Source organism: Pleurodeles waltl, chromosome 9 (genome assembly GCF_031143425.1).
Source record: "Pleurodeles waltl isolate 20211129_DDA chromosome 9, aPleWal1.hap1.20221129, whole genome shotgun sequence".
Lineage (NCBI taxonomy): Eukaryota > Metazoa > Chordata > Amphibia > Caudata > Salamandridae > Pleurodeles > Pleurodeles waltl.
Genome location: NC_090448.1, coordinates 995,477,267 through 995,491,168, shown reverse-complemented (window position 1 = coordinate 995,491,168; position 13,902 = coordinate 995,477,267). Strand labels below are relative to the sequence as shown.

General features: G+C 39.4%; 1 protein-coding gene across 1 annotated transcript in view; it reads left to right on the top strand.

The window, feature by feature from the left end:
• The window catches only part of MAPK1IP1L (mitogen-activated protein kinase 1 interacting protein 1 like), a 169,884-nt gene that overhangs the window by 135,722 nt on the left and 20,260 nt on the right, over window positions 1–13,902 (top strand). Inside the window, exon 4 of the mRNA XM_069208539.1 lies at window positions 3,195–3,305. Within this exon, the coding sequence (XP_069064640.1) occupies window positions 3,195–3,206 (12 nt within the window). The 3' untranslated portion in view covers window positions 3,207–3,305. The remainder of the gene's footprint in view (window positions 1–3,194; window positions 3,306–13,902) is intronic.

The following is a 13,902-nucleotide window of genomic DNA, read 5'->3' as shown; positions in this document are numbered from 1 at the left end:
ATTTGATTATTTTGAGGTTTTGGTTTTACATTGGGCCATGAGAGTTTGTCTAACTCCCTAAATCGTCACACTTGGAATGGTGAGGGCTGCAATTTTTGGACTTCAGGATGCTGCCATGTAAAAGAATCTACGAGACCTAGACACATCTGAAAACTAAACATCTGGTTGAGTCCACGGTGGTTTGCTTCACATGCACCTGCATCATTTTCTTACCCACAATGCCCTGCAAACCTCCAACTTTGCTTGAAATTGCACATTTTCCCACATTTCTTTGGAACCATCTGGAATCTGCAGGAATCCATAAAATTCCTATTACCCAGCATTGTCGCATCTATAACGATAAAACTTCTGCCCCACTTGACAGCCTAAAAACATTTTTTTTCAAATTGCCCTTTTGGACCCGCTTTGGTACCCCCTAATTTTCAACATTTGTGGCTCTTCCCTGCACAAGTGAGGTATCATTTTTACCGGGAGACTGAGGGGAACGTTTAGTGGTAGGAAATTGGGGTCAGTGTGATGATCCCACACACAGATGTGGGAAAAATTTGTTTTTGTTTTTATTTTATTTTATTTTTAGCTAAATTTGAGGTTTGCAGAGGATTCTGGGTAAGAAAACACTGGGGGATCCACACAGGTCACACCTCCCTGGTCTCCCTCGGGTGTCTAGTTTTCAGAAATGTTTGGGTTTGGTAGGTTTCCCTAGATGACTGCTGAGCCCAGGACCAAAAACGCAGGTGCCCATCCCCCTCCCCGCCCCCAACCAAAAAAAAGGGGGTTTTGTATTTGATCATTTTGATGTGTCCACATAGTGTTTTGGGGCATTTCCTGTTGCAGGCACTAGGCCTACCCACACAAGTGAGGTATCATTTTTATCAGGAGACCAGGGGAAACCCCGGGCAGATGTAAGTTTGTGGCTCCCCTCAGATTACAGAACTTTGCAGCACCAAAATGTGAGAAAGTGTTTTTTTGCCAAATTTTAAGGTTTGCTAAGGCTTCTGGGTAACAGGACCTGGTGAGAGCACGACAAGTTACCCCATTCTGAATTCCCATAGGTGTCTAGTTTTAAAAAATTTATAGTTTGCCAGGGTTCCCTAGGTGCCGGCTGAGCTAAAGGCCAAAATACACCGCTAGGCACTTTCCAAAAAGAAATTGTCTGATTTCAGTGTAAAAATGTGATGTGCCCATTTTGCGTTTCCTGTTGCGGACATTAGGCCTACTCATGCAAGTGAGGTACCATTTTTATCGGGAGGCTTGTGGGAACACAGAATAGAAGAACAAGTGTTATTGCCCCTTGTCTTTCTCTACATTTTTTCTTTCCAAATGTAAGACAGTGTGTAAAAAAAAAAAAAAAAAACGACTATTTAAGAAATCCCCTGTAATTCACATGCTAGTATGGGGACCCCGGAATTCAGAACCACTGCTTCTCAACACCTTATCTTGTGTCCATTTTGGAAATACAAAGGTTTCCTTGGTACCTATTTTTCACTCTTTATATTTCACCAAATGAATTGCCCTATATATGCCCGCAACCAGATAAGTCCAGCAGACGTAACAGTATATTGCTTTTGAAAATCTGACATTGCAGGAAAAAGTTAGAGTAAAACGTGGAGAGTAAATGGCTGGGTTTTTTCACCTCAATTTCATTTTTTTTTTTTATTCCAGCTGTTATTTTCTGTCGGAAAACTTGTAGGATCTACACAAATAACGCATTGCCGAATTCAGAATTTTGTCTACTTTTCAGACATGTTTAGCTATCCGGAATCCAGCATAGGTTCACACCCATTTCTGTCACTAACTGGAAAGACGCTAAAAGCACAAAGAATAGTAAAAATGGGGTATGTCCCAGTAAAATGCCAAAATTGTGTAGAAAAATGTGTTTTTCTGATTCAGGTCTGCCGGTTCCTGAAAGCTGGGATGGTGGTGATTGTAGCATTGCAAACACTTTGTTGATGCTATTTTCAGGGAAAAAACAACAAGCTGCCTTCTGCAGCCGTTTTTACCAAAAAAAAATTTAAACAAAATTTTTGCTGTATTTTGGCAAATTTCTTGTTGTTCTCCAGGGGAACCCACAAACTCTAGGTACTTCTAGAATCCCTAGGATGTTGGGGAAAAAACGGACGCATATTTGGAGTGGGTAGCTTATGTGGACAGAAAGTTACGAGGGCCTAAGCGCGAACTGCCCCAAATAGGCCTCCCCCCCCAAAAAAAGGCCTGGCACCTGGGGGTGTGGAAAAGGCCTGGCAGCGAAGGGGTTAAAAGCAGAATTAAATTAGCTTGTCAGAACAGAGAATTAGGCAGGGCCGTGCCCTCTCTTACCTCAACCCTGATGTCTTCGAAAGTAATTTGCTGCTGGAGTCCTATTTTGTTGTTTGACACTCTGAGCTGTGTGGGTGCAGGCTAGGGTGGGGGGTTTGGAGGAGGATTAGATTGAGAAATTAAAAAAAATAGTCTAAACTCCTTTGAGCAGGTTATAGAGATATTGTATAGCACAGAACTGGCCAGTAACGCATCCCATCAGCAAAGTGGGGGATATTGTGAGTTATGTTGTCCAAGTGTTTTTTTTTTTTTGTTTTTGTTTTTTTAATGAAAGCTGTACAGAACCTTAACATTCGAACTCCAATAATTTCCCATTGTTAGCTGCCCTTTGAAGAAAATGGTGTTTTCAATCTAGTTGCGTGTCAATTGCAGTACTTGTACAGATTACACAGTTATTCATTATATACCTTTTACTCACACATGTATATATACATATATCCTTCTCCTTTGTTCAACCCCACACGAAAAGCGAGTTGATTTTGGATCATGAGACTAACTAAATTTATATAGAACATAATAATGTAGATACAGCATGGCTTTCACACACTTCACGTGCATGGTCTGCATTCCAGCTCTGAAATGCAGAGGAACTGGTATGAGGAGGCGTCTGCCTTAGCACATGACTCTGCCCATCATCCAGCATGTTCAGAGCAGCCATATTGCTTATTGTGAGACGTCAGCACTTACACATGCCACCTGCACTCAAGAATCCCAGGCAAAGAAAATGTTTCAGGCTGAATTGGTCCAGCCTGACAGTGCCGCTCTTTAATTACTACGTCCGGACATTCAATGTTTGTGTAGCTTTTGGCAGTGCATTACTATTTGTAATATGTTCTTCCTGAAAAGTGATTCTTATAGTCTTTATTTTTATATTTCAGCAATACCGTTAAATTCTTGAGAGCCTTCCACTTATATCCACTGCTGGTAATTTTTTTTATTATCTTCGGGGTCAAAAGGCAGTCTTTATAGCTCATCTCCTGAAATGTGAGGTAAGATTTCTTTCTTTTGCAGATTAACAATCCAAATGTCGTTTTGAGTCATCTGAATGACAGTGAAGGGATGTGGCACGGATCGTGGCACGGGTCACTATCCCTTAACTTCTGTTTCACTAGGTAGTAGTTTTCACAGTATTTAACTATGTTCGTTCACGAGGAACCTCCTTTGAAGGCTTAAACGTTGTACGCTGCTGGGATACTGTGTGCATGATATACTTCCTCCTTACTCTCACAAATATCTTGCATGAATATCAGTCGATTTCACGCATACCTTTACCCCGTAGGCATTACAGCAGATTGACCTTTACAACTGATTGTCATACCATGCAGGGCTTTACGATGTAATTGCAAATAAACAATGTACCTGTATACAAATTTACACACATACGGTTGGGGGGGGGGGGGTGCGCATGTATGTGTGTGTGTGTGTGTATATATATATATATATATATATATATATTTGTGTGTGTGTATATATATATATATATATATATATATATATATACATTTTTTTATGTGGGGCAAACAGCCCCTTTTTTGAAAAACAAAAGCCCTTTAAAAAAAAATATATATATTTTTTTCCTTTCTCCACTACCCTTTACATCGAGCGTTTTTCTACCCATAATGCTTACCCATCCCAGAACCTTAAAATATTTACTAACCCATAATGTTACACATCACTGAACTGTTAAAATCCCATACTACCCCATCCCTGAACCTTAAAATACCTGTACTACCCCGTACTCTTACCTATACCCTGTAAAATCCTTACTAACCCATAGCCTTAAACGTCCCTGAACCCTACAAATATTTTTAAAACTCTTTCTGCCTAGTACACTTACCTATCTTGAGCCCTAAATAATTATACCTTACTATCCAGCACCCTTACCCATCACTGACCCCTAAAAGCTCATTTAAAAATCTTTTTTTATAAATTTCTTTATTAACACTTCAAATAGCCAACTGCAATGGACGCATTGTGGCAGTAACATTACTCTGATCTTAAAAACACTCATGTGGGTAAATTATAGTAATCCGTGAAACAAGTGGTGTACAAGGCAGTTCTACTAATGCAAGTCCAAATAGTGTCAAAGAAGGAAATTGTGACAATCCTGGATGACTTTGTATCCCCATTTAAAAATCGTACTTCCCAGCACCTCTGCCCATCCATGAACAGTAAAAAAATAAAAAATAAATGTAAAACCCTTTCTATCCCATACAGTTACCTATCCCTGAACCCTAAAACCCTTACTACCCCATAGTTACCGATCTCTAAATCTTAAAGACACTTCTTACCCTGTACCCATCCTTGAACCCCCAAAAATCTTCAAAACCCCTACTACCTCCCACCCTTACCTATCCCTGAAATCCCTTTTAAAAACCCTTACCACCTTGAATCCCTATCCATCCCTTAATACTTAAATCCATCTAATTTATTTAAATGACATATTAATGGTCATTAAATAAAAATAAATACCTGTGCGGTAAATTACCAAGAAAAGGCCTGCATGGTAAAGTGATGCGGGATAAAGGCTGTATACCATTTTGCACTATCACACAAGCCCAACTTACTGACACACGCATGTTTTCTAACATATAGTCTCACATACACACTCTATGAAAACAGACTTTTAAATACTCCTATGAAAAAAAAAAAAACGAAATATTATTTTTTTGTGCCACTCTAACGCCATTGAGTTCGTCAGTTGACTTCATCATTTCCAAACCTGATTGCGTAAATTATGGAGACTCGTCTTGGGTTTGAGTGCTCAGACATACTAATTCTTTCACTGGAATCTCTGGGGGGGGGAACAAGCATTGGCAAAGCCTATAGGTCTCTCTCGTGAGAACTATTGCCTCTGGCAGTGTTTAGTAGCCATGTTGTACAGCAGTGCGGATGTGGCTAAAACTAATTTAACACAGCCAGGGCTAATGCGCTTTAAAAAAAAAAAGAAATTAAAGTGCTTTATCGCTAGATGCATCATAGTCCTTTTTTAATTATTATTTTTAGCCATGCTGCTATACAGGATAGCTTCAAAATCATTGCAAAGTTGACAATGCCCATGCTGTACAGCATGAATATAAGGCAATGGCAGAGCCAGTAGTCTCCAGGATGAGACCTAATGGGTTTCCCAGTGCTGTTGGGTCTCGGCAGAACACCTCTGTAAAAAGATTAAAAATATGACATTTGGCAAAAAATGCTGTCATATAAAGAAATTGTGTCCGTGTCTTAGTGAAAAAACATTTGGACGCAAGTAACATCTGTAGTCACAATAAAAGCAGATAACTTCTATTGTCACAGTAAACATCCATTTCAAATGAGTGAGCAGCTTCTTTGAAGTTGGCATAGCAAAACATAGCTACAGATAGCAAGAGACAAGGACGACAGGAACAAGAAAAAAACAAAGTAGTAGCTCAATCACACAGTGACCGAGCAAGGAGAGCAACCAGTACTTGGGCCATGCTTCAGCTGAAAGAAGAGGAAGTGAAGCCAGCACATGCTTACCAATTAGAAGGCACAAAGTGAGAGTGAAGCCAACTACTGTTAAGCAGTGTGCTGCAAGCCACTTGTATACAATGGTTTGGTGTTGACAGACATAGAATTTTTACAGCAAAATGTAAAAAAGTTTCAGTAGTTTTCATGTCATTACCCCCAAAACATTGAGCTAGCTTGCCTCATACCCATCCAGAAAAGTACCACAATACGTGGTCAGAGTTCTATAATTCTGTGGTAGAATGTATTCATTTCTTCCCCTCTTTTTAGGTGTGCTGTGGAAAGCACAGATCTTGTCTGGCCTATTCTGATCAATACCTCTTTCTCCATCCACAGATGTAGTAGACCTCAAACAGCTACTGCGCCTTCACCGGCCTTTGTTTCTGGGCTAAATCAGATGAAGGTTGAATATTCTTCCAGCAAGGATGTTCCCGAAATTTGGCACATCCACTGTATGGCTTTAGTTTACGATGTATCTCTGTAAAATGTACACTCCACAAACTGTGAATGGCACCTTGGGCATCTTAGCAGTGGAGAAACTGGTCTCCTTATGACCTTAGGCTTCACTGTAATGTTCTACTCTGGTGACTACACATTCTAAGAACTGTCCTGGGTCTCAAGGCACGGTATTAAGGATACTCTACATCCACCCCTGACAAATACATTTTGTAGTCATTTAAGGCTCTCATCTATCCCCTATGCTTGCTAGCTCTTAGTTATAGGAAACTTGGATATCTTATTTCATCCACTCACATACGATCCACAACTGTATCTTAAGGTCTGTACAATAGGAAGTCACCTATCCCGCCATATGTATGGCAGCTATCAAAGATTGCATGTCCCGCCACTATTTGCAGGTGCCGGGAGTTCACTTTTAAAGGCAGCCACACGTGAGATCTTGCGCAGCTGCTAATCTCTGGAGCCCTTCACTACCTTCGCTACTTTCGCACCTGCTAACTTGGCCCATCTTGGTTTCTCAGCCATCCTGTAGGAAAAGCAAGTCTCTTCTGAGTCTTTCCTTTCCGGGTCAGAGGATCAGGGCCTTGATTTTGTCTTTGGGGTATGCTTTTTACTATCACTGACTTCAGTGGTGGCTAGTTCGGGCATGGGATTTGAGGGGTAAGAGGAGGGTGCTTCCGAAAACCTATGTTAGACCTGCTACTTGTGTGGGTGTAGCTAATTCTGTGCTTTTGTTTGCTATTTTATGTAACACCGGAAATCTGTCAAAAACATACCATGTTTGTGCACTAAATTACCCCAGTACTATACTACATTGCATAAAGAACATCACTAAGGATGTGTTCCTGCATAATCTGTTGATTAAACGTGTTTAAAAAAAAATGGTAACAGTGGTGATGTTGATTGTGTTGAAACAATCTTGTTTTTATATTTAGTGCAAAGACTGCAGACTGCATACAGAACCCATCCAGCCCCTAGTCCTCCAAGGAGGTGGCAGTGTAGATAGCATTGTGCAGTTTACTGAGTTTATCTTCGAGCCTTAGACCTTTGGTTCACTGCCTTACCTTACAAAAATGCTAATCACCTTTATTGAGCCAATGACTCAGACAGTGAAACAAGTACAAATATCTGCACTGTTTCAAAGAACGCCATGTGTAAATACCAATCCGAGTACAGAGCGCACATCCACTGTTAGAATATCAGCAGTACAATAACGGCTCAGTAGTCAACGCCCTGTACACTCTTTTTGCTTTTTCCTCCCATTTTGGGTGTGTAAATGTGGTCGAAACATAAAAATTCAAAGTAGCAGGTCTTTGTGCACAGCCACAGAGAGACAAAGGAAACTAAGAAATCATGAGCTTACGACATTTGCACGTTTCTCATTCTTTTTATAATTCCTTTCTCTTTGTTATATGATTTCAATCCTCTATCTGTCCATTTAATATCAACTTGTTTTTGTTACACAACACCTGTACTTCTTCCATTTGTCTTCATACTCCCATTTATCCTGTTCTTCTTTCCATTTATACTGCCGAAAGGCAAATGCTGTTAAGTGTCAATATTAACTTATGCTGTACCCCAGAAAACCAATTGTTCACCTTCTCACGTCACTGTTCAGAAGTGACTTTGAAGCACTTGCGTGATTGGAGATTTACACAGGTGTGTCCTGCCAAGATGAATTGACATCGCACTGGAGTGCAGACCCCACCTAGCGCTTCGTAAGACAGACACTGTACAAATAATCCATGACTTTATTGTTGCTTAAAAAAAGCCAAAGTTACATCATGGACCCAGGCCTAAGAATAGCGGTAGAAACTCCAGTTCTTTATAACTTACACCACAAGTGGCGTCCTTAAACGAACTCAATAAATCCCAGTTTGGTTGCTTGGCAGCCATACTATATGCTTTTACCAAATTAATCTCAGGTGCTAGTCTGGTCACTCACATTATCCTGTTCCACCTGTGCTTCACTAGCTCCCTGTTTTGTAGCCTGGTCTTTAACTGGCTGACCCATAACGAGGTCTGCCAGCGTGAAGAGGTGGCCGTCCCAATCTTCGGGAGTCACCGATACTTCCCTCCTGCGACCCTAAATAACAGGCAGAGACCTAGTAAGTTTTTTTTTTTTTTAATGTTTCAGGCCTCGAGAACTCTACTTGTCCACTCGCTGTGGCGAGTCAGATGTAATAAGTGCAAGCTATTTTTAGGGACCACTGGCTCTTTCTGGCAATAGATTGCAGCTGACAAAGAACAGATGTTCTTTTAATTTAGAAAGTGATGGAACAAGATTTAAAGCCATCTTTATTGCTCTATCTGTTGTGTGTTCTTATTACAAATTGTTTCTTATTTTAGTCTGGAGATTGTTTACAAAATTCACTAGCTTTTCAGTCGGGAAAAGAAAAGTAAAGTGAACTGTCTGACAATTGTGCTCTATGAAATGAAAGGCTACAAGATGTCAGTTGGTTTCTAACACATTTTAATAGCTTGTGAATGAACTACACAAATATTTCAAAATATTTCAGTAGTTAGGAAACAACTTTTTTGTAATTACGATGTGTAATAGAAATGTATTTGAATAGGATTAAAACAAATCAAAACACTTTACTTGGTGATGTGCAAATGCAAGAAAATTTGCTGAAATCCATTTTACACATTATCGTTTGTACAGTAAAATTGCATGTCAGTGGGAGATTTTGTGACCATTTCAATAGAAATGTGCTGTCTCTAAATGACCGTGCACTGCCACCATATGTTTATTAATATATCTATTATAAGTGAGTTTTCAAATATGAACTTAGTTTCATTCCTGTGCTCTCCCTGATGACAATGCTATTGATAAACCAAGAGGCAAGTGAGGAGTCAGGTTTACTCTTTCTGTTTTAGATTTTTATTATATGTGACGCAAACATTTAGTCTATTAAATCAGTTTAAAAAAATGTTTTTGTACAGCAGACATGCTGAACTCAAATATTTGAAGGTGCTCTCATATTTGATAATAAAGAAAAAGTAGACTTGAAATAAAATATTTACGTAGGATCACACAGTTTTAGATTATGGGTCAAGCAAAAATTGTTTTTTGAAGTGTGTGTGTTTGTGGCCCACCCGCACCCCTGCCTGCTCAAATTACCACCCATCACTGCTTTCTTCACTTCTCTAGGTAGTGTGTGTTCCCTATGTCACCTGTTCACTCTGTCCATCAAACACTTTGAAATGATTAGTCATTTTGTCTATCCCTACAATGCTGATGAGAAGACTTTTCCTGGATGTTACGGGGCAGTAAGTGGTTATTGGTTAATATTACTTCTGGGTACTGACATTTACTTCTAGAGTTTTAGGGCCAATAATATTATTTCACCTGAATTTGATAATCGATTTATTGTTATAAAACATAATTAACCTAAAGGCTAAACCGTACTAGAATATCTTACCTAAGTAGGACTTCAGTTTTTTTTCTGAAGATTGAAGGTGCAAACACCTTCTGGGGCAGAGATATGTCCCAAACCATTTTAAAGCATTTACATGGTAGGCTGTTAGGCAACTTGAAGCCCCATGGCCACAGTTTTCCTGTGAGTTAGTGTTCAGCTTGTCTTGGAAATCTTTGGGACTTGCTGGTTTTACTGTGCTTGAAAACTCAATTGAGGCATTGGGACAGAGTTTTCAGATGTACAGTGTGTCAAGTTTAATATACAAGTCCTGACCTCTCTGTGTGGTATCTGGCTGTGCAGGAAAACAGGGAAGCTCAGTGGGTTTGCGATCCTGATGCTGTGTATACCAAAACATTGTTCTGTAGAACATACAGCTCCCACACAAACAAGGATCCTACCCATGTAGAATAAATAGTGATATTTAGGCTCCCAAGAATTTGTGTTCAGTTCCAAGGGGATACCGGGCATCCAGTACTCTTTAACACGCATTTAAGTGAGGACCATGTCAGTAAATGACTGGTTTCACAGTTTTTAGGTCTGAATTGACAGCACTTTTGCCAGAGCTTTTGTCACTACTCGTTTTTTCTAATGAAATAGGAATACAGTGAGTTTCAGTGCTTTGGTGGAATAACCTTATCTCACCTCATGGTGTGGGCTCTTTGCTTAATTTTTCTCCCTCCATCGGAGTGATGCTATTGTAGTGTACCAGCATCAGCTGGCACAGACTATTTTTTGCACCTCAAAACTACCTCATTGCTACCTTCAATATTTTGTCACACATGGATTCTAAGCACAAAACATTTATTTAGTGGAGCACATGTGTTTTTTTTTTTTTTTTTTTTAAAGTAGTTGCCTGACCACAAGATAGCCTTCCGGGAGTCTTGTGAGGTTAACAACAAAAGTTGCAATCACTCAATACTTTGGGTGGGCATCCTGGGACAGACCAACCTAGTCTCAAAGTGCAAGACCCCACATTTCTGTCATTTTGAATAGCATTAATTTTTTTCTCTCTGCCGAGTTCTCTTTGATCAAAAGAGGACATCCACACTTTCACCAAGCTGTCAGCTCTGTTGCCTACCTCAGGGTCAACAAAGGGACCCCTTCTGTGGATCAGTGTGTTATTGGAGGCACAGCAGGGTCACATTGGACTGTTTTGAAAGACTTTGAGGGAACCTCTGACCCTTAAGGATAGAAAGTTGATTTTTTGGTCATCGAAGACTTGCAGTTATCAGAAAGCCCATGTCCTAGAGGAATCTAGACACTCGAGTATTACTTCTGTGAAGCAGCAGATGCAGAAGTCACGTGATGGCTTACTGCATGCCATTGAAATTAATTTTGAGTAGGAAGATAAAAAAAAAAATACTTTCTGCTATACAAAAAGAGATGATAGGCTATGCTCTAAATGTATAATAAAATAAGCAAGTAAAGCTCAGTAGTCGATCAATATTCGAAAACAGCGTTACTTTAGAAAATAATACCTGTGTGGTGTTGTCCTTCTCATAAAAGCAATATTATTTCTACCCCGTCTCTGGGGAATTAAAATAGCTGATTTTATTGTATTGTGGAATTCATATAGAGATTCATAATCCTAGTGAGGTTACTAAGTGCTCTCCGATCCACATCTGGTTCATGGACACTGTTTACTAACACATGGCTAGTAGGAAACAATAGATATGTTCGCTTTATGTACCTTTTAAGATAGTGGAAACCAAGTGATCTATAATTCTCAAAAAAGTGTCCAACCTTTGACGGGGAAGAGGCTTTGCACTTTAGTCATTCAACAAGAAATATTAATATAGTGTATGAGTTTTAACATGACAAACCACCAAAGCAGAAATACTGTTTGAAAGAATGTCTGGTATTATGTACTTAGTGCCGTTCCTCAAGGGACCCATGAAGTGTAATGATAATGCATATTGAGGTACACCGGCATTCATTAGCAGGACAATATGAATCATCATGCGCCTCTTTTACCATTGTTAGGGCAGTTAGCAGTCTCCAAAAGCATCTGTCTGAATTAAGACAAGGTTTTAAATTAATGTAAGAGCTCATCCTTAAAAGAACAAACTACTTGTTATTGTGTGTCATTTCTCCTTTAAGAAAACCTACATTATTAGTATCTGTGCCTAAATGGGTTTGAATTTGTCCAAATGTTCTATATCAATGGAATGCCTCTTAGCTGCTTAACCATTTATAACATAATAGTATGATGACCTCATCTTCAACTGAAGCGCCTTTCTGTTTAAAGACTTGAATATAACATGGCATAATATAGTAAGAAAAAAATGTGGTTTTTTTTGTGTGGGAAAAACACATTCATTGCAGAGCACTTGTAAACATATTCTGTTTGAATCCCTTGGTTAATATAGGGATTAGTTAAAGAATATTTCATGCCTTAGAAACGAAAGAGCAAAAGAAAAAGGGATGTAATCACATAGGAACTTAAAAATCTACACAAGCGGCAACTGTTCATGCAGCCTTAATCAACTACACCACTTCCTTTAATAAATTAGACAGAGCAAGATTGTGGCAGAAGCTTCATGACTGTGGCACTCCGGCCACACTGTTGCGAGCCATCATGAGCCCATATGTTAAGACCTGGGTGAGAATCAAGGTATCCATTAACAGAGTGACACAAACGATCTGGGCAAGCCAAGGGCTGAAACAGGGATGCATATTGGCCTCCCTATTATTTCATCTTTATTTGGCCGACCTAAATGAAAAGAAGTGAATGCATTTCCACCTACGTTTGCTGGCTTTCATCTACAATGTTTGCAATATGCAGACAGTAACATTTTATTTGATCATACTGCTGTTGGTCTGAAAAGATCATTGAATGCCTTGTCTCTCTACTGCAATAAAAATAAGATTTATATCCATGCCTTCAAAACAAAGAAGAATTGTGTGTGGGAGGAACACAGTAAAGAAAAACAAATTTACCTTGATTCAGGTGAATATTGAGCAGGTACCTAACTCAAAATACCTTGGTGTCTATCTCAATTGGCGTGGCTCGCAGCATGCACAACCTGAAGCAATGAAAGGAATGTTGGTCGCAATGATTATCACCTTTCAGAAATTGCTAAAACAAATGAGAGGTCTTGACCTGTCTGAAATGTGTTGATTCAGTGATGCCAAGTGTATTCCAACACTGTTATGTGGCTGCTTAACATTCAAAGACGGTCTACGCCTTTGGCTGGACAAGGCCCAGTGCTGCTGTTATAGAAGACTGTTCCAGTTGCCGGACACTACTCATTCATCGCAAATTCACCTAGAATTCATATTAAGCAAGCAAATGACAATGGGGAAAATACAATTCTTGAAATTATATCAAACTAAAGGCTGCCCCGCCTGTCTCACGGAGAGAGCTAATATTGTCAAGTATGTTGAATAGTTCGCTTGCATGGAGAGCATATGCGACAAATTCAGTGAACAGTATGGGTGCCCAAGAAACCATTGACCTGAACCTTCCACTGAAACTATGTGCTAAGATACTCACAAAAAATGCAAGACTGACATCCACAGATGAGTGAACAGGAACTATTAGTAAAGGCTCACGTGAATCTGAGTATTTCCTTCTGTCAGTCCAATGGGAGGACTGCTCATCTAGCTGGCCTTATGAGTCTTGAGTGGAAAAAGATCTAATCAGAATAAGATGCAGCATTATACCTCTAAAAGCCTATAAATATGGATGATTGAAAGGGAGAGAGGCCTTTAACTGTATACTTTGTAATTAGAAGCTTGAATCGCAGCTTCATGTAGTTTGTATCTGTAACAAATTGAAGGATTTAAGGCACTTTTGGTTAACTCAAGTATTTTGCCACTTAGGAATTAGGCAATGTCAGAATGCAATAGAAACATGTCTGAGTGGGTCCCACGTCCAGTTAACTGCTAGATTTCTTAAATTCCTGAAAGACGCTTATAAAGTTATGAATAAAGAATGCCCTGACTATATAGAATTTTAGATGCATGGAAGAGTGTGATTTCAGCAATTTTGTCCTTACTGCATTTTAAGTTCAACACTCAACTGTCTGGGTTCCCCCATATGGCACATTGTACCTTTTTTGTAATATCACTGCACCTTAAACAGTCTTTAGCAAGTTACCCATGTTACAGGATGAGCAAAACAACTTCAAATGTTTAGCATGATAGCCCCAGCGAGCACTATGCAAGTTACCCTTTCGTAATATGAACAGCTATTGGACCATTTTGCACATTA